The sequence below is a fragment of the Lates calcarifer genome, linkage group LG10 (genome assembly GCF_001640805.2).
Source record: "Lates calcarifer isolate ASB-BC8 linkage group LG10, TLL_Latcal_v3, whole genome shotgun sequence".
NCBI classification, from domain to species: domain Eukaryota; kingdom Metazoa; phylum Chordata; class Actinopteri; family Centropomidae; genus Lates; species Lates calcarifer.
Window position 1 is genome coordinate 25,294,132 of NC_066842.1, and position 19,685 is coordinate 25,313,816.

Sequence of the window (19,685 nt, forward strand, 5' to 3'; positions counted from 1 at the left end):
ACCTTTGGCTTTCTGTCATCTTGGATCTTCTCAGACTTATTCATGCACAGCATTATGATGCATTTTGATGCCAGTTTAGGTTTAGGTTCAGCCTGAGCTGGAGCCTTTGCCTCCTTCCTCCTCTTCCCCCCTCCTCTTCCTCAGTGTGTGTGAGAAAAGCCAATAGGCAGGTCTGCCCTCCATGCTGATAGTACACTGCTCTGTCTTGGAATGCCCACACTGCTGATAGCAGAGACTATTTATGGCCAGTGTGTGTGAACAAGGAAACACACATAAAAGAGCTCATGGTTTAACTGTGAACACAGCAACATGTTCTCCTGCCCAACATTCTCACTGTGTGTGGATGCACTACAACAACTTAATATATTAATATATAACAATAACTAACTCTCTGCCATAAAAAATCAGGACTTGACAATTTCCTTTACTGTGGGTGTTCAGGATGTGTGTGTGTGTGTGTGTGTGTTGTTATGTGGGTATAGATGTGTTTGTAGGTTCCTACTGTTAAATCACATGCTCATCCTTCTCTCTCACTATGTGTGTGTGTGTGTGTGTGTGTGTGTGTGTGTGTGTGTGTGTGTGTGTGTGTGTGTGTGTGTGTTTGAGCAGATGTGTTCACAGTGCTGTAATGTTGAGGTCAGGTGCCACATTTCTTTTCTGTAGCACATGACAACAAGAGGGTTGAGGGGTTAGCTGTCCTTTTAAAGGACGTTCACGGCGCACACACACACACACACACACACACACACACACACACACTCTGTGAGACCACATGAACACGAGCACCACAGATACTAACAGATACACACTTTCTAGCCGGTCCACAGTGGTGATGTGTGTTTGTGTGTTTGCAGAGTAATTGCAGCTCGTTAGGAACCCCAGAGAGAGCAGAGTCATTAACTGCTGTTTCCGCCCCCCTCCCCTCTTCCCCTTTTTTTCACCTCCATCAGTCTTCCTTTCCATTCCTTTACCTCCATATTTTCCTTTACCTTATACACCGATCTGTCGCCTCTCCAAAACCCTTCTTTTGTGCAACACACTAAAATGTCGTTGTTTTCATCTTGATAGCTCTCTGATAGCTTGTGCCTCTTTTTCTTTTTTCTGTTTTCACCACTCTTCATCCCCCACCCTCAAATCAGTCTTTAGCCCCCTCCCCTTACCTTCCCTCAGTTGCCTCCTCCCTCTCCCTCCCTCCCCTCTCCCGCTCTGACTTTCTGTCCATTCTTGCTGGAACAAGGATCCTTAACAGCAGCACCTGAATCAGCCCTGTGTTTTATCACTTGCAGCCCTGAACAGAAAACTCACACAGCTGCACGTCACATTCACTCATGTTTACACACAACCCGTCACTGCTCATATTTCCATAAAGCACCCCTGTAAGTGGTTTGTTCATGAATGGACAATGAACTCAACATAATTTATATCCACTGAACTGATGTGCTGTTAACATTATGTTCTGAGGTAAAGAAATAAAAAGTTCTTTAGTAAGTTTAATGTATGTTAGTTTTCAAGCTAGAACTGATTTATCTCCACAGTAAAATATATTATATCTATCTGAGCAGATTGTTTTCCTCTGCACATCAGTCTTACATTTGCAATATGTACAGCTGTATTCATAAGTTGCATTCTGGCATTTTCCAAACGATGCCGATAGACCAACGAGAGATAATTTGTTTTCTTGTTGCTGTTGCGGTCATTAGGGGACCAACATTTTGGGCCCCACCTCAGACAAAATTGAGACAACTGTGCCCTTTTTTTTTAGCCTGTGTGGTCACACTAAATATAAAAATATATGCATCATGTAGATGTGTTCAGATATGACTGAGTTCACAAATTATGGCAATCTGGAACTAATGACTTTAAAGTGTCACATTCACTGCTGCTGCAACTGCTCAGCTGACTTCACATCACTGACATGAACCTGTCCCTGTCACCTCCTGCAGTGTCTTTGCCTTATATCTGTCTCACCTTCAGCCATGATAGTTTATAAACCTCTCATTTATGGTGTAATGTGGACTTGTTTTGTAATTAACATGTTTGTATCACCTGGTGCTTTGTTTATAAGCAGTGGACAGACTTTCTCTAATATAAGATAAATGGTTATTTACAGAGAAATTCATAATATGAATAGAATAGAATAGAATGTCTTTATTCTTTATTGTTATTGCATTGAAAACAATACAATGAAATATAAAACATCCCTCCTAGAGTTGCTTTCATCACTCATACACACATTTCACACATAAACAGATAGAAGTTGATTTTAGTATTGGTAAAAAACAAAATACATATATATATATATATATATATACATATATATATATATAAACTATTAACTATTAAAGTGCATAAAGATATTATGACGATGAAAAACTGTTTTGTGAGATCAGTCTGAAACACACATTTTCACAGTGTTTGAATGACTGATGAACTCACTGACCTCAAGTTTACTGGACTCCTGGTTTTCATTTTCTCTCCTGGTATTCACAGATTTACCTGTCTGCTCTCTGCAGCAGCGGCGAGTCGTCTTATCGACAGAAATGAATAGTTCATATTCAACTCTAACAACTGAGTTGTGGGCCCACAGTGGTGCTAAAAGCGTTGTAACATGTTAAAAGTCACCAGCTGAAATCGCCATTTTCACCTGTGGTGCCTGGCCTTGAAACAGGTCTTTATGGCATATTCCTTCCAGATCCATAACACCCAACCTTTATTTCACACGTTTCTGCCAACATGCTTCTTTTCCCTCTCTTTCTCTCCCTCCCTTGTTTTCTCAGTCTCTCTTTCTTTTCCTCCCTCCAGCCTCGCTCTGTCTGGAAGCTGCTGAGGAGCTGAATGGTCAGAGCCAGGATGAAGTCATCATGTCTTTATATCATTATATTCTCCTTTTACCTTTTTTAGTCACAGAAAACCCAAAAGGGTGGGGTGCAGGGGCATAGATTGGCTGTTGATGGGAGCGACACACACACACACACACACACACACACACACACACACACACACACACCCTTTAACCCTGTTATGTGCCCGCTCTCACTCCTCCAGCAGACCCAGTCCTTTCCATCCCGACTCCCTCACAGTTTCCATGACAGAGCCACTTTATATGGGCACAGTCACATTTGGGAAATGCAGTATAAAGTGACGTTGACATTCAGTAGATAATACTCTGCGGCTTCTCAGGAAATAATCATCACTTTATTGGTGCAACGGTGAAAAAACCCTTTGAAGGTCCACCAGCGTTCGTTTGGAAAACAGTGGTTCTTTTCACCTGTCTATCTGACAAATCTGAGCTGATTTTCTGAATGCATTATTTATTTTTTCATCCATATTGCGATTTGTTTGGCATTTTACGGTTATCAAATATTGTACGCACCTTTTTATTTACAGCACCACTACAACACTACCTGTAACCAGGGGAACATGTTGTCATCAGAGTTGCCAGTCCTGTGCGTGGTGGTACAGTTAATAATGCTGAGGTTGTTTGCGACACACCTAAACCGGACTGTTAGATAAACATCTTTTAGCATGAAAAACCATCAGCAGCCGCTAATTCCTAACAAGCGTCTTTTCAGCTACTTTTCCACTCAAGTTAATACATTCATGTGTGTTTGTGTGTGTGTATTCCAGCATAAGAACGTACACATTGACTGAGTATTTGCCACAGACAAACTTTCCACACCGTGGCACATACACACACACACACACATATGCTGTCTTTTTTTTTTTCCTTGGTGTGTGTGTGTCTGTGTGTGTATATGAGTGCAGGCTAAGTAAACCCCACAGTGGTTTCCAGGCCCAGGGTGAATAAAGGTGCCTTTTGTCAGGCCTAGGGTGGGTTGGGGCGGCGGATGAGGAGGCGGGGTGGGTGGGGTGGGGGGTGTCCAGTCTGGAACAAGCATGAATGTTCCCTCAGTTCCCTCAGACATCACACTTCCCTGCCTACTTTCACAGCAGCTCTAGAAGAGAGCAAGAGAAAAGAGGAGGAGGACCTCAGGGTGGGGTAGGGAGGGGTGCCAGGGTGGAGGAGGAGGAGGAGGAGGTGGAGGAGTGGGAGGTGGGGTGTATTTGAGGAGGTGAGCGGGAAGCTGGGGGGTGGGGCTTGCATCCAGCCAGTTAGCTCATTGGAACAGCGTTGTTGTTTTATCCTCCTACCGAGCGTGTAGTTTTTGGAAGGCATACGAGCTGCCGGGCAGCCAGCTCCCTCAGTCGCCCCTTACTGCTGCAGCAGAGAGGAGCTACCCCCGCCCCTTTCTGCCCTTCACACTCACACACACTCACACACACACTCACACACACACACACACACACACACACACACACACACACACACAAACACACGAACACACACTTCAACCAGACTGACTTACCCACAGGTATCGTCCTGATGTCGTTAGTTCGTGAGGTCTAGCGAAAGATGTTACCTTACACGTCTGATGCTCGGTCTTGATTACCAGACTCTGGGACACCTTCAGTGAGTGAGTTTTACTGCCTTTTTTTTTTTTTTCTTACTCATCTGAAACCTCAGCGGTTTTCCCTCTTTTCGACATTTTTTGGGGTTGTTTTTTCCCCAAAAAACTTTTCCTTCCTTTCCTCATCCTCACGCGGTGGCGAAAAAAGTGAGTGACAGACGCTGTACGACGACGACAAACGCTGAGCTGAGGGAAAGCTGAGCAGAGAAGTGGAAGGACAGAGAAGAGAGAGAGAGAGAGAGAAAGGTGTCCTAACCGGATTTGTTTTGTCTCTCTCTGTTTCTCCCTCAGCCGTCTGGTGCTCCGGTGGAAAATGACCCTCTGGGCCCACTGCCTCCTGGATGGGGTAAGTTTGCCTAACACACTGCATGCACATATCCTCCAGGCAAAGATTGCCTCAGTGAGGTGTTTGTTCTCTGTTAGTGGACTGGATTTTGTTCAGACAGAAAGTCCTCCGTACCTGTTGGAGGTGTCCGTTGTTGAAATAAATCTAGTTGGTCAGCACTGGATTCTTGAGTCTGAGCTTTTTTTCAGTCTAAACCTGCGGCCCTCACCAGTCCCTGCGAAGGTATTTTCGACGACTCTTGCCAGTAGTCAGCAGTAAATCACTGCAATTTGTCAGGATATAAACACTGGGTTCTTGATTTAGTCAGTTTAAGTCATTCAAAATGTGTTTTTCATTTCTGCAGGCAGCTGTGAGGGAGTCAGGTTTGGGTGAAGTGTTACAAAATGTTGTTTCTGCTAACAGAACACTGTGGGCATTTTGGACAAAACTAAACCTTAGATTAGAAACAATGCTGGTTGTGTGACTTTTGTTATTTGCTTGAGGCTGCTCCCCACTGAGCACATCAGTTGTTAATTGATTGATTTATGTCCTCACCCCAGATCTTGATTATTATCCTTCTGTTGTAGAAAATCTGGATAAAACGTCTTTAGGTCTTTTTCAGTACTCTGCTCATGTTATACCAATTCATCACTGTATGCACTCCCTTTACTCTAAAGTCCACAAATTACAGAGGCCGCATTATTGATGGGACTTTTCATCATCCAGCATTTTCCCAAATGAGTAATGTAATCAGATCCACGCAGAATCATGTCACACACATTCATTCATAAACGAACGCTGCTGGCAGCTCCCGTCCCACCAACATTTTCACAGACTTCATCACACAGCCATGTTCTCCCCAAAAACCTTCACTCCCTGCCCATGATGCCTTTTCAACATGTTGCGGTACCTCAAGACGAAAACCTCAATTATATCACTGGCTCAGATTTGCGTCTCTGGCGCACTCAGTTTCATTTTTTCATCTGCGGTTACTTCCCTCGCTTTTCTTTTTTTTTTTTTTTTTTTTTTTTTTTGTCAGGCTCAGATTCAAAAAGAGAAAGATGGGAGAAAAGAGGGAAAGATGGAGGGGAAGGAAAAGAGACAGTGGCGAATGAAAGAAACTGGGGGGGTTAAACTGGATAGTAAAGTGGGGGTGGAGTGAGTCAAGGAGAAAGCTAGTAAGAGTTGCAATGTGAGCACTACTGTTTCTGGGCCCTCCACACACTCTTGTTAATGAGAAAAAGATGTCAGAGCAACGGAGGGAGGAGGATGGGGCACCAGCTCCTCTCTCCTGAGACCAGTGGCCTACCATGCGCACACACACACACGTATATACAGCCTTTTACACACTTTCATACAGTTTCATTCTGTGTTTAAGGTGCTTCCAGTGTAGTAGTTCAACTATTTGTGACCCTTTTTGAAATGAAATCTTGGCCCCCTGTTTCATATTTGCTCCCAACAATGTGGTCACTTTCAGACGCCCCCACCGCAACCTTAAATCCACACACACTTACGTTTACCCTGGTGAGGTATTTGGATCAAGCCACAGTGAAATACCACACAGACTTGCTGGTTTTCTCTCATGGTGGTGTGATTTTTTTTTTTTTTTCTCTCTGCATCCCAAAAGAAAGAGAGCGAGTCGAGTCGTAACTGTCGGACACACTCAGGTGATCCCTTTGATCCCGCTCTAGTTCTTAAAAATCCTCCCTCTCTGAATGTAACAAATGCCATAAAGCTTTCTTTTGAACATGCCGTTGTGTTGTGTTTGTGTCCACAGAGAAGCGTCAGGACAATGGCAGAGTGTACTTCGTCAACCACAACACACGAACGACACAGTGGGACGATCCGCGGACCCAAGGGTGAGACTATGAGCAAACTAAACCACTAATATGTGTGTGTGTGTATGTGTGTGTGTGTGTGTGTGTGTGTGTGTGTGTGTGTGTGTGTGTGTGGGTGTGTGTGTGCATGAGCCTGCTTGTTAAATGGTATGTTGCTTTGGGTGTTTGCTCGTGCAGAAGAAGATATAATATCATATATATAACAATCATACACAGTTTACTGTGGGTCCTACATAAAGATATAATCAGATATGAATCAGGAATGTCCTGGAATATCGTGGAATTGGAAGAGTTGTTTTCCCAAAGGAGGAAAATTTGACAATTCTGAGCAGTCCAGGGAAATTGAAAAATTTGTGAGTTTACAGGAACACAGAAAACTTTATTTTACAAATTAAGTGTCCTGAGTTGAAAAAACTAACAAATCAGCCTCAGCTTCTACATGTTTGCAAACACTAGTCATACTGTAGTTCATCTCACTCCACCCAAAACATAATCAGAGATGAATCTGAAACTTTTCGGTCTCTAATCAGATATTCTGTGATTTATCTGATGCTCATTCGATCATTCCTCTGGCATTTCCCTCTATTTCTTTTACATTTAATAAACACCTCCTGAGCTCTTCAATTTATTTTCTTCTCACCTCGCTTATTCAGTTAAACCTCCAACTCTCTGTCAGACACTTGGTTGGTATAAAGTAAATTCCACACATTTCAGATTTGAATCCTATCAGGGCAGCTTCATCTCTATATGACATCATGAGAGCGAGGTGGTTACTAGCCGCAGTGTACCGCTCTCATCTGTTAACATCACATTCAAGTCACAGAGCGAAGTATAGCGACCTTTGACAAACCTAGATGGTGGCTGTTCAACACACTGCTACTCTGAGGGTGTTCCCAGAATTCTCAAAGACTCTTCTGGATGAAAAAATATTATAGGTAAAGAAAAAAAACCCAAGTTCCCAAGTTGTGCCTCCTTTTCTATTCTAAAAAATGAGAAAAGATTGTAGCTTTTTTTTAAATCAGTTTATACTCTATGTTGATGATTAGCTATATGCTAATAGATCCAGCTGATTCTGGGTGAGAGGTGGGGTACACACTGGACAGGGACCATTCACACCCAGATTCACAATTTAGATTTCCCCAGCTCAGAGGAAAGCGGGGCACTGACAGGAGCAGGGAGAACATGCACACAGAGGGTTCAAACCCAGAACCTTGTTGCTATGAGGCGACAGTGCTAACCACTGCATCTATTGAGATCATTTCTATTATATTTTCATGCAAAGATAAACAAACTGATTAAAAAAAACAAGAGTAACAACCTGGAAAAAGGGTTTAGAATCTTCTTTAGTGCGCAGCAGGCTAATTGTATTTTTGTCCAAATGGTCAGACACGTGTCAGAGAGGATTCAGGAAATAACCTCAGAACTGCAGTAAGTGTCGTTAAATGAACTCCTGGATTTTTCAAAGTTTTATTTTTTAGAAACACTATTACTTAACTCTGTGATTCAATTGTAACTCTAATACAAGAGGCACAAATTGCGGCTGGGGTGAGACGAGGAAATCTTGGCCTCATTGACAATATTGCTGTGAGTCACTACTCTTTATAATAAAATAAAATTTTATATGGGCTTCTCCTGCTGCGGGCCCCACCAGTGAAGGCCCTCTAGACTTAACTCTGGTTTGAAGAATAAGTCAAACATGCCTGTAGAATCCTCAGAGGAGCTGAACTCCACTGTGGCACGGCCAGCACAGGTTTTGTTTTGGCGTGCAGGGCTTTATTTAGAGCCACAGGTTTAGCGGGGAGGTGTGTTAGTTTCATCCCCAGGACGGGGCCCCTCCAGCCGGGATCGTGCTCACTGCCCCTCTCCCTGTTGCAGGATGATCAAGGAGCACCCCCTGCCCCCGGGCTGGGAGATGAAGTACACCGCCGAGGGAGTCCGATATTTTGTGGACCACAACTCGCGCACCACCACCTTTAAAGATCCCCGACCCGGGTTTGAGTCAGGGTAAATATTCTCTCAGCCCTTCGCCTTGCTTTTTAGAAAAAACATTCAGGTATATCACAGAGAGGACATTCTCAGAAAATGATCTCAAGTTTAAAAACACTCTCTAACTATTCCACAATGATTTTCCCACAATCTGATAGAACTGTACTGGAAATATTTATTTTTATAATCCCCTCATTTTGTGAAAACCTTTAAAAGAAAATGAAAAATGTCAAAACTGTATCTTCATTCAAACCACACCATCTGTTTTATTTTTTATCAGTATCTTATTGAGACCATATAATATCCATCGCCTCTCATGTCTCTGTTTTAAGTTTTTCAAACATTTAACTTGAGCGTCACAGAACAATAAAAAATAATACATATTTTATCACACCACATGTTCATACCAGCACACACTCTCACACTCACACACACACACACACACACACACACACACACACACACACACACACCTCTTCCCCCTCAGCCTGTGGACATCTGCCTCGCCTTGAGGCAGTCTCAAATCTCACCACAAAGTCAGGAGAATGTGCAGATGTGCCACAACAGATCCACTGCAGACTGCATTGGCGTGTGTGTGTGTGTGTGTGTGTGTGTGTGTGTGTGTGTGTGTGTGTGTGTGTGCACGCGCGTGCATGTGTACGTGTGCACTGGTGTTTGTGCCTCTCTTTGTTTATGTCCAGCATGCAAGTGTGTATTTGCTTGTGTGGTCACTGCTGTAGATGCGGTGTGTGTGTGTGTGTGTGTGTGTGTGTGTGTGTGTGTGTGTGTGTGTGTGTGTGTGTGTGTGTGTGTGTGTGTGTGCGCAAGTGCATCTGCAAGCTGCTTTTCATGCTGATACTTGAGTGTATTTTTAGGCCGGTGGTCATGGAGGGCTTCTGAAAGAGTCTTCACTGTTTTTACACTGGATCCTGCAGGAGTGTGTGTGCGCAGCCGGCGCTCTGCCGCTGCGGTCTCCATTTCCTAGCCCAGACCGAGATGTGCCTGGCAGCGCAGCGAGCACAAGCCCGACGCATTAGAGGCCTTCTTCTTCTTCTTCTTCTTCTTCTTCTTCTTCTTCTTCTTCTCTCCCCCTGTTTTACTCTCTCCTCGCTTCCTCCCATTATCTGCCCTAATTCTCTCTTTCTTTCTCTCTGTGTCTCAGCCTCTCCACTGCTGACAAGGCACATATCCAGTGTGTGTGTGCAGTGGGTTGGCGGGGCTTATACTAACACAGCTGCAGGCCCGCGCTCACCTCTGGCTTTGAGACCCAGATACACAGATTCATTACTTAGAGCAGGATTGCTGCTGTGAATTGAATATTTACTCTGAGTCTCTGGCCCAAACTGGGCTGCAGGGAACATCACGGCTTCTCGAAGGAGCACTTCGTGTTTCTGTTTATCAGCTGATCTGTCACGAGCTGAAAACGCAAGACACCAAGGCTGTCAGTTTGCTTGTTTTAGATTATGAACTGTGGAATTATTAAACCAGGGTCCCCCATGGATTTTGCTTAAAGTGTAAAACGGACTGAGTCTGACTCCTCTCCTCTCCCTCCCTCTGTGCGTGTGTGTGCAGATCCCGGCAGGGCGGTTCACCCGGTGCCTACGACCGCAGCTTCAGGTGGAAATACCACCAGTTCCGTTTCCTGTGCCATGTAAGTGTAAAGTGGAGTCTTCAGACACAACAAATGTCTGCCTGTTCATCCACACACACACACACACACACACACACACACACACACACCACCCCTTCATCTTTGTGTTGCTGTGTGTTACAGGAGTTTGGGTCTGTTCATCCAAGTTATGAAAAATCATGTTTTTACACTTGTAGTCTTTTTCTAGCCATGCAGATGGTTTTGTCAGTGTTTGTTAAGGTTTTGAGTTATTTGCCCTTCACCCCAGTGTAGTGGAGGTAAATGAACTTTGACCTGTTGTGCTCACACTACAATAAAAAAAAAAAATTACAGCAGTGTCTCTTCCCTGGATGCTCTGCACAGAACTGATCTGTTTCTTTAAGAGGAAGTAGTTAAAATGAAACTGTTGGCAGTGAGCGCTGTGGATTATCCACAGTAACAGAGATACTGTTTGAAAAGACGCATCACTGTTGAATTTTTTTTTAAATGTAATTCTAAATGCAGAGGCAGACATGGCAAGTATAGCAAATAAAACGAAACAAAAACTGTTTGATTTTTTTTTAATTTGTAATTTGGGTGAACTGAACCTCCTCACTTATGGGTAATGGGTCTATGTCAAACCATCAAACCAGTTTAGGTTTTTAAGACCAGAATTCTTTGGTTTAAAGCGGTTTATATATTTTTATAATAAGGCTAAACTGCACAGTAGCAGACCAGACTGACAGATGTTATTCATTTAGATGTTGCTGAGTAAAGGTCCGTATCTGTCCTGAATAACACAAGTACTGACCCATGTTCAACTTATAAAGGGCATGTTTGGCAAAGACTGAGGTTCAAAGCTGAGTTGGGTTAAGAAAAGAGGCTCCGGACATATATGTAGCTGTAGTTTTTATTGGTCCTGCAAGGATTAGGGGAACATCTCACTGACTCAGACCTGTTTAATGCACACATGCAGCTCTGTTTAAAACTGACCTCTAACTTCTTGATTTTTTTGTTTGTTTGTGTTTCTCTGTCCAGTCCAATGCGTTGCCCAGCCATGTGAAGATCTCTGTGTCCAGACAGACACTGTTTGAGGACTCATTTCAGCAGGTCAGAGATGAACAAACACACACCTCTGTTCTACAGTTAGAAGTGAATAAATATAAAGACGTTACCTTCATGAGGCGGAAAGATGAATCTTCACCAAAACATCAACAGTCATTTTACACATTTTAATCATTTGCATTATTTCCACATTGTATTATTATGTGTTCTCAGTTTTGAGCAAGAACCCTCTGTCCACACATAGATCAGGAATTTAAAAAGTAGTTGATAAAAATAAAGGTAATCTGACATTTTCTCATCAGATCATGAATGTGAAGCCGTACGACCTTCGCCGTCGACTCTACATCATTATGAGAGGAGAGGAGGGGCTGGACTACGGCGGCATCGCCAGGTGAGAGCAGCAGCGAGTCAAACGCACCCTTCTCCTCTCCTCACATTCTGTCAGTTTGCGTGCTTCTGTAGGTTTTGTTGGGGATGGTTCTTTAACCCACTGATTTGTTTTTAATGTTGACGAGGTGACGGTGTTGGTGTGTTTTTCCTCTTCTACCACATCTCAACCTCTGCACCATCCTCCTCCTCCTCCTCCTCCTCTCTCCTCTGGAACAGGCTTTTAAGTTGGCGGTGGATTGAAACAATTATAAAGATCAGAAAGAGACACTGGGCAGTGAGGATGACAGTGTTCTTACCTCCAGGTGTTGAGTTCTGTGTGTGTGTGAAGATGATATTCTCTCTGGTTGGAGGTCGTACTGTAAATGACGTAATGCCCCTTTAAATGTTGTTTCTTGAGACCATACAACACCTCCTACCCTTCTGCAGTGTTTCTGTCCTCCCTCCCCATCCCTCCATCCGTCCATCACATGTATCCATCCTGCCTCTGCGTCTGCTGTCTTCCAGGTCTCCTCTCTCTGTATATATGTTGTTATTTTTCTGTTGGCGGTGTTTTCATTTTTCTGTTTGGTTTTGCATTGTGTCTCTGTCTCCGGTGTCACGTCAGTGGTTTTACCCTATGGTAGGTGACATCATGCTGTTCTACCACAGGGTAGAACCACGGACGGGATGTTGCGAGGTGTCTGCGTCCGTCCGTCCGTCCATACCCCCCCCCCCTCCCATATACCCCCAGGGGGGAGGGCAGGGTCCTTGAGAGTGCTTGGTTCTGGTGCTGCAGTTGGTGGTGGTTCTGCTGGTGGGCCCTCATTCTGTCTAACATGCATCTCTTCACAGTGTGTTTGTCTTTTTTTTTATTCTGCCCTGTTGTATTTATCCTCAGTGTCATGTATTTTGTCTTCATGTAGTTCAGGTTGTAGGATGTTAATGTGCTGTATATCAGTAGCTTAATAAACATTCTCATTTTTTTAAAGCTGCTCTTCACAAGACTGCTGTTTAACAAAAAAAAAACATAAATTAAGAGATGAGTCTTATTCTCATTAAAGGAATAGTTCCAGATTTGCTTCCTTTCTGAGACTGATCGGCACAAATGTGCAGCTTCAGTCATCAGATAATTAGCTTAGCATAAAGACTGGAAGCAGGGGGAACAGCTAGCCTTGATGAATTCAAAGGGTTAAAAAAAAATACCTTGAAAAAAAAAACTAAAATTTCCTCATTCAACACAAAACCAAAGTGTAAAAATGTCAGTTTATGGTTTTACATGGAGTTCTAACCTGGAGCTATTTCTTGGCGGGACACGATGACTTCCTCATGTCTTATCGTCACTGTGGCAACAAGCTGAGACTCCAGGAAGTCACTGGTCTCATTTAACTCTCAGCAAGAGATTCAATAAGTCAATAAGTGACTCACTCTGTTTGCCACAGTGTATTTCAGAATTAGTCACTTTAGAATTTTTTACTCAGGGTGTGGAAATATTTGTAAAAGTGTATTTGATGCAGACTGGTTTTATTAAATCAGAAGTAATCAAAGTTAAACCTTCTTCTTAAACCACTTCATCATATTTGTTTCTGTCAAAATATTTAAATAAACATATTATTGTATTATAGTATTAAATTTAATAAAAAATATACATGTATTATAAAGTGATAGCTTAATAATATATTTAATAATCTATAGAGTACAGTCTGCTCTATATGAAAAGTGCCTTGAGATAACTTCCATTGTGATTCAGCGCTATATAAATAAAACAGAATTGAATTGCTTTGAATAGCTACAGTGGATCAGGACAGGCTCCAAACTCAGTGTTACTTTGAATGATGTTTGCCTGAAAATGACAGACTCACTACGTTACTGTAGAGCTGTGACACTAAATGAGTGGCACCCAAAATCTTCTATTCACTCTCTACTCATTCCACTCACTCTAATGTCCTCTGTCAAACCAGCCTGGGGTTAATTAAAGGATAACTGGATAAATCTTCAGCTCCTCCAGGGATGAGTCAACAGCTGGAAATATCCAGGACTGATCTGGTCTGAACTGTGTCAGTTTTAGAGCTCAGCTGTTGTATTTAATTTACTACAGTGCTCAGACATACACTGAATCATTTTTGTTGTTTATTTTTTTTTTATTCTTTTTTATAAACTGTGCTCAATGATATTTTCTGACCTTGGATTAAATGTACTGTGATGATTGCTTTGTTAGTATTTGTTGTCAAATGTCTTGCTTAACCACTTTGTCACTGCTCACAAACTCCTCCACTGAACCAGTCTTTGATAAAGATTACTGTTAAAAAAGTATGTGTATGTGTTGATTCCTGACATGACAACGCACACGTCCCTGCTGTCGTCTCTCAGAAAGTATCATATCTTCTTCTCCTGCATAAACCTTTTGTGTGCTCTTGCTCTGTAGGGAGTGGTTCTTCCTGCTGTCCCACGAGGTCCTGAACCCCATGTACTGTCTGTTTGAATACGCTGGCAAGAACAACTACTGTCTGCAGATCAACCCGGCCTCCTCCATCAACCCCGACCACCTCACATACTTCCGCTTCATCGGACGCTTCATTGCCATGGTGAGCTGCACCTTGAAATAGTTCTATAAAAATCACACTTGTTTTACCATCAGGGATGTTCAGAGTCTTTAAAACTAAAACTTACTATCAGCAACACTAACAGGTATGACTCTGGTAGTTACTGTAAAATCTCTAAACTCTAAACTCCATGTCTTTATTTCAGCAGTTAGTAAAAAGCTTTTGCCTTCAGCCTCTCTCCTCTACCATCTGTGTTCAAAAGTCGACAGCAGTTTAAATAGCTTGAACACAATAAAACCAGTCATTCCAGTGTGATGATGTGAACATTTGACAGAGCTGCTCACAGAGCTGCTGTGTGGTTTTCACAGGCCTCTGTTAAAAGACAGCGTTATGATCTTTTCCAGTCATTTAGCTCTGAATGTTCATTCACTGCATTTTTCATTTGACTGGCAGAAAACTAACACTAGTTATTTTATTATAGACATAGACACTGTTTACTACAGTGATACTGACAGTCAGTACACTCTAACCTTTCTTTTTGGCTACATGTACACATACAGCAATATTTAGATCATGATATGATTTAAATTATAGTCATGTTGAGCCTGTTTAAACAGCATATTCTGGCTATATTAAACTGGACACAGTCAGCCTCAATATTAACACACTGGTGAATACTGTACTCCCATTTTAGCCTGCTTAGATTTTTCTGTCTTTGTAAACTAACAGTGACTGTATCAGCAATTGTAACACTGACCGTTATTTCCATTCATAGTTTGTCTTCAAGTTGTTTCCAGAAAATACAGAAAAAAATCCTACCACAAATTAAGATGTTTTTTTTTTTTATGTCAGACCAACAAAAAAACCCAACAAACCATTCAGTTATGATTAATTTTCAGTCAATTGATTGATCAGCTTATCCTTTCATCTCTACAGAGCAGTGTGTTTGTTTCTGGAAATAAACTGTTAAAGGAGAATTCCACCAGATTGACACATCACGTCTGTTTGCAGGTGTTTAGGAGTATCGCTGTGACAAACACTGTATAAAAGCTGTTGCTGATCCAGAGTGAGCTGTGTCTGATAAGTTCAGTCTGAGGACTGCAGGTTTAAAAGTGGAAAAAATCTGGGAGGGTGAAGTTAGAAGAGTGAGTTTGTCAGACCGTGAACCGCTTCTAACAGAACACACCTGAATCTTCAGCGATCTCTGGTCCTGCTGCATCAGTTCTTATCCTTTTTATTTTAAACTGCCCATAGTGACAGTGTTGGGCGATTGTAGATGGAAACAGAAATATGAAGAACCACTTCATCATGAACTGTACATGTAAACAAGGTTGTTGTGTGATGACTGGATCCAGAGATTGTTTTCTTTTAATCATCAGCACAGACAGAAACATTGTGTTGACATATTCATAAGTTGCTTTTTTTTTTTTTTAACTTACTCACTTCCTCCATTGGTGTGGTTTCTATTTGTACCGACAGTATGACCTGCAGCAGTGTTATGTGTTGCCACCAGGCCTTTTCTGTTGTGTCACTGTTTGCTACAGAACAGCCATGATGTTCAGCAGGGTCAGTGTGTGCTGTGTCTTCTCTCTAGGATCAGATTCAGAAAACTGTGTGTCCTAAAGCTGTCACCCTCCACCCGTCCCTCCGACTGCCACCCCACCCCTCACTCACACCATGACCTCAGTGCCGCACCCAGCCCACACCCACCGGCAGCCGCCTATATTTAGTCCAAAAATGTGTTTTGCTTACTTACCTTATAAAGATGCTCGTCTCTACCAACTCACAGCTTTCAACACCCTCTCGCTCACTCTCTTTCTCTCTTCTCTTTACCTGTTTTTTTTTTTACTTTCCATCTTTACACCTCATTTTCCACTGACACCTCCTGCTCTGTATAAATCGCCCTCTCTGTCTGTGTGTGTGTCTCTGGCTGTGAGACAGACACATGGTCAGTCAGGATACAGGAGGACAGAACAGACTGTGACTGAATCAGTCAGTGGGCGTCTCTGTTGCTCTTGGCTAATCTCAGCTCTGAGCCCTCTGTGGTTTTTTAACATTAAACAGCTCCGTCTGGCTGTTTCAGACGTTTATAGTTTTACTATAGTTGTGAGGACACTCACTGACACAACGCATTCCTGAGCCCCTGGTTTTAACCTTAAGCATTACAACTGAATGTCTAACCGTAACCTAAACCTGACTCTAACCTCAACACAAACCAAGTCTTAAACAGCCCTTTGAAGCTGTGAGTTGTGACGAATACTCTCTTCACTTCTCTACTTTCCTGGGAGTCAAACCTGCCATAATTCAGTGAACCGACGCTGTCTGTGTATGAACCACATTTTAACATGTCACCCCCCACCTGCAGGCTTTGTACCACGGAAAGTTCATCGACACCGGCTTCACACTGCCGTTCTACAAGCGAATGCTGGACAAGAAACCAACACTCAAAGACCTGGAGTCCATAGACCCTGAGTTTTATAACTCCATCATGTGGGTCAAGTAAGTAAAACTTAACAAGTCTCTGAACGTGGAGGAAAAATAATCAGTGAGGCCTTTGTCCAGGTGTTTACCTCAAAGAAAGAGCTCAGTCAGTGTGTGAGACTGAGCTTACGTTTTCATGTTTGTGCTATAATGTGTGTGTTCTTGTGTGTGTTTTTCCAGAGAGAACAACCTGGAAGAGTGTGGCGTGGAGCTGTATTTTGCACAGGACATGGAGATCCTTGGGAAAGTTTCTACTCACCAGCTGAAGGATGACGGAGAGAACGAGCTGGTCACAGAGGAGAACAAGGAGGAGTACATCAGGTACGGTAACAGCAGCAGAGTGAACTCCATCAATACATCTAATGAAAATAAAGACAGAGACCAAACCATAAAATCTAACCACTCTCCCTCCCTCAGCCTGCTGACAGACTGGAGGTTCACCCGCGGGGTGGAGGAGCAGACCAAAGCCTTCCTGGACGGCTTCAACGAAGTGGTTCCCCTGGAGTGGCTTCGCTACTTTGACGAGAAGGAGCTGGAGGTGAGAAAGTTTTCTTTACATTTCTGAACTTTACAGAAATAGCTCGGTAATGTCCGGGACACTGAGACATGCAGTGACAGTGTTGTCTGTTCATGTTCGCCTGCTTCCTGTCAGGACTTTAAACATCTCTCTGTTCTGTTCGTTGCAGCTGATGCTGTGTGGGATGCAGGAGATAGATTTGACCGACTGGCAAAAGAACACCATCTACAGACATTACACCAAGAACAGCAAGCAGATCCACTGGTTCTGGCAGGTACAGACACACACGGCACAATGTCACAGAACCCTTGATCTAAACGATGAAGTGTGTGTGTGTGTGTGTGCTCCATGCTGATATGAGTGTGTCCATAGAGTAATGAGCTTCTGTTCCTGCAGGTGGTGAAAGAGATGGACAATGAGAAGAGAATCCGTCTGCTTCAGTTTGTAACAGGAACCTGCCGGCTGCCCTGTCGGAGGCTTCGCTGAGCTCATAGGTACACAACACTGACACACAACTCCACATTTGTGAAATAAGGATATTTGACACAAGTACAACAGCATAGTCGTGTCATACTTCCCCAGTCTGCTGCTCATAAAGACACCATTGTGGCTAGATAAAGTGCTTCACCTCTCTGTTATTTCTCTCTGAGCAATGTTAAACTATCATGAATGAAATTCAACACTTATATTTTATATATTTTTTTTAATTCAAACTTCTACCTAATGTTTGATGATATAACTTTTTTAACTCCTGCAGGAAGTAACGGTCCCCAGAAGTTCTGCATAGACAAGGTGGGGAAGGAGACTTGGCTTCCAAGAAGCCACACATGGTAAGCTGCTGCCTCATCTGTGTCACAAAGTATTCTGAGCTATTCTTAACTATTCTGAACAGTCAGGAGGGAGACCACAAGATGGGACATAGAGGTAGCAGCTGCACCTTGAAGCTTAGATTTTGTTACACATACTGTTCCTAAAGGTCAAGTTCAGATGGTGCATGAACAAATCATTTCATGTGAATGCAGGTCTGTTAGTTCCTCATCACACTAATGTTTGACTGATTTGACTGACAAAAATCACAAAGTCTGACACTGCTAATACATCTACCAGTAACACTGATTATAGGCTTCATTGTCTATTGTGAGTCCCTCGTGTGTAGGTCGGTCATTTACTAATGTCAAACCAATAAACTGTAACCATACACTCTCCCATCACCACTGTTCTCTGGCTCGGCCAACACTGGTGCCAGTAGCCTCAGGATTTCACCTCCACTACACCGTCAGCAGCTGCAGATTTTAGATGAACTGGCTGTTACTCCACTGTGAATTAATTAAGATGAATGGCTGAAAGTGACCTGTCTGTCTCCTCCTCACAGCTTCAATCGTCTGGATCTGCCGCCCTACAGAAGCCTGGAGCAGCTCCGAGAGAAACTCCTGTTCGCCATCGAGGAGACGGAGGGATTTGGACAGGAGTGACGGAGGAAACTGAAACAAGATGTCTAAAGGAGTTAATTCAGTGGGATAGTTTTTTTTTTTTTTATTATTGTTATTTTGCATTTGTTAATCACAGGACTGAGGAATCACCTGTCATCTATCGCCCCTCCCCAGGGGGAGGATCATGTTTGTGAACAGAATCATTGGATAAAGTTGGAGCAGAGATGGAGACGCAAGAACACAGAGGAAGAGTGTGTGTGTGTGTGTGTGTGTGTGTGTGTGTGTGTGTGTGTGTGTGTGTTGCTCACCTTAATGCTGTTGTGTATATGCATATAAATGGTGTGTATATGTCCGGGGGTTTGTCAGGAAGGCACATACAGAGAATTATATTTGACTAGAGTCTCACACATACATCTCTCCTCACTGCTTAGAAATGCACCAAAACCAGACAACAGGATAGTTTTAATGTCAGCAGCGACTCACAGCAGCAGCACAGCCTCCCTGCAAATGCAGTATAACATATCTACCAGAGAGAAGTACATTTTTAACATTTTAAAGTGACGAGAGAGAGAGGAAGTGTATGAGAGGATCTGAGTGCATGTGTGTGCCTGTATGTGAGGGACAGAGGTTGTTATCATGAAATAGGACACCTCTGTTACAAGGCTAGAGACACGAGACGCAATTTTATTTTTTATTTTCCTGTTAATTGTGAAATTCTGCATTTTCTCCTGTACATAACTAAAATAAATGAGATTTCAATCTTAAGCTGTGCTCCTGCTTTTTTTTTTTTTTTTTTTGGAAGAATCAGCTTGATGTGACATATATGAGATTTATATGTAGTCATGCAGTTTGAACATTTATTTCATTTAAACTAAGATGTTTTGTTCATCCACCAAAACAGCAAATGACAAAGTACAAGGCCACAGGACATGGAGGAAAGAAAACTGAAAATTACTTTTGTGAGTTTTGGAGAAATTTCCTCGAGATCTTGCAAAAGAAGGAGTTTTTTCTCCTTCAGATTCTTTCTTTCCTCCATGTCCCCTCCTGGGCTTTTTT

General features: G+C 42.7%; 1 protein-coding gene across 1 annotated transcript in view; it reads left to right on the forward strand.

The window, feature by feature from the left end:
• wwp2 (WW domain containing E3 ubiquitin protein ligase 2) overlaps positions 1 to 19,394 on the forward strand; it is a 51,523-nt gene extending 32,129 nt beyond the window's left edge. The window contains 15 exon segments of the mRNA XM_018703625.1: positions 4,761 to 4,815; positions 6,572 to 6,653; positions 8,508 to 8,636; positions 10,191 to 10,269; positions 11,266 to 11,337; positions 11,595 to 11,683; positions 14,084 to 14,243; positions 16,567 to 16,700; positions 16,863 to 17,003; positions 17,100 to 17,220; positions 17,369 to 17,473; positions 17,596 to 17,664; positions 17,666 to 17,693; positions 17,957 to 18,029; positions 18,572 to 19,394. Of these exon segments, the coding sequence (XP_018559141.1) occupies positions 4,761 to 4,815; positions 6,572 to 6,653; positions 8,508 to 8,636; positions 10,191 to 10,269; positions 11,266 to 11,337; positions 11,595 to 11,683; positions 14,084 to 14,243; positions 16,567 to 16,700; positions 16,863 to 17,003; positions 17,100 to 17,220; positions 17,369 to 17,473; positions 17,596 to 17,664; positions 17,666 to 17,693; positions 17,957 to 18,029; positions 18,572 to 18,671 (1,437 nt within the window). The 3' untranslated portion in view covers positions 18,672 to 19,394.
• The last annotated feature ends 291 nt before the right edge of the window (positions 19,395 to 19,685 follow it).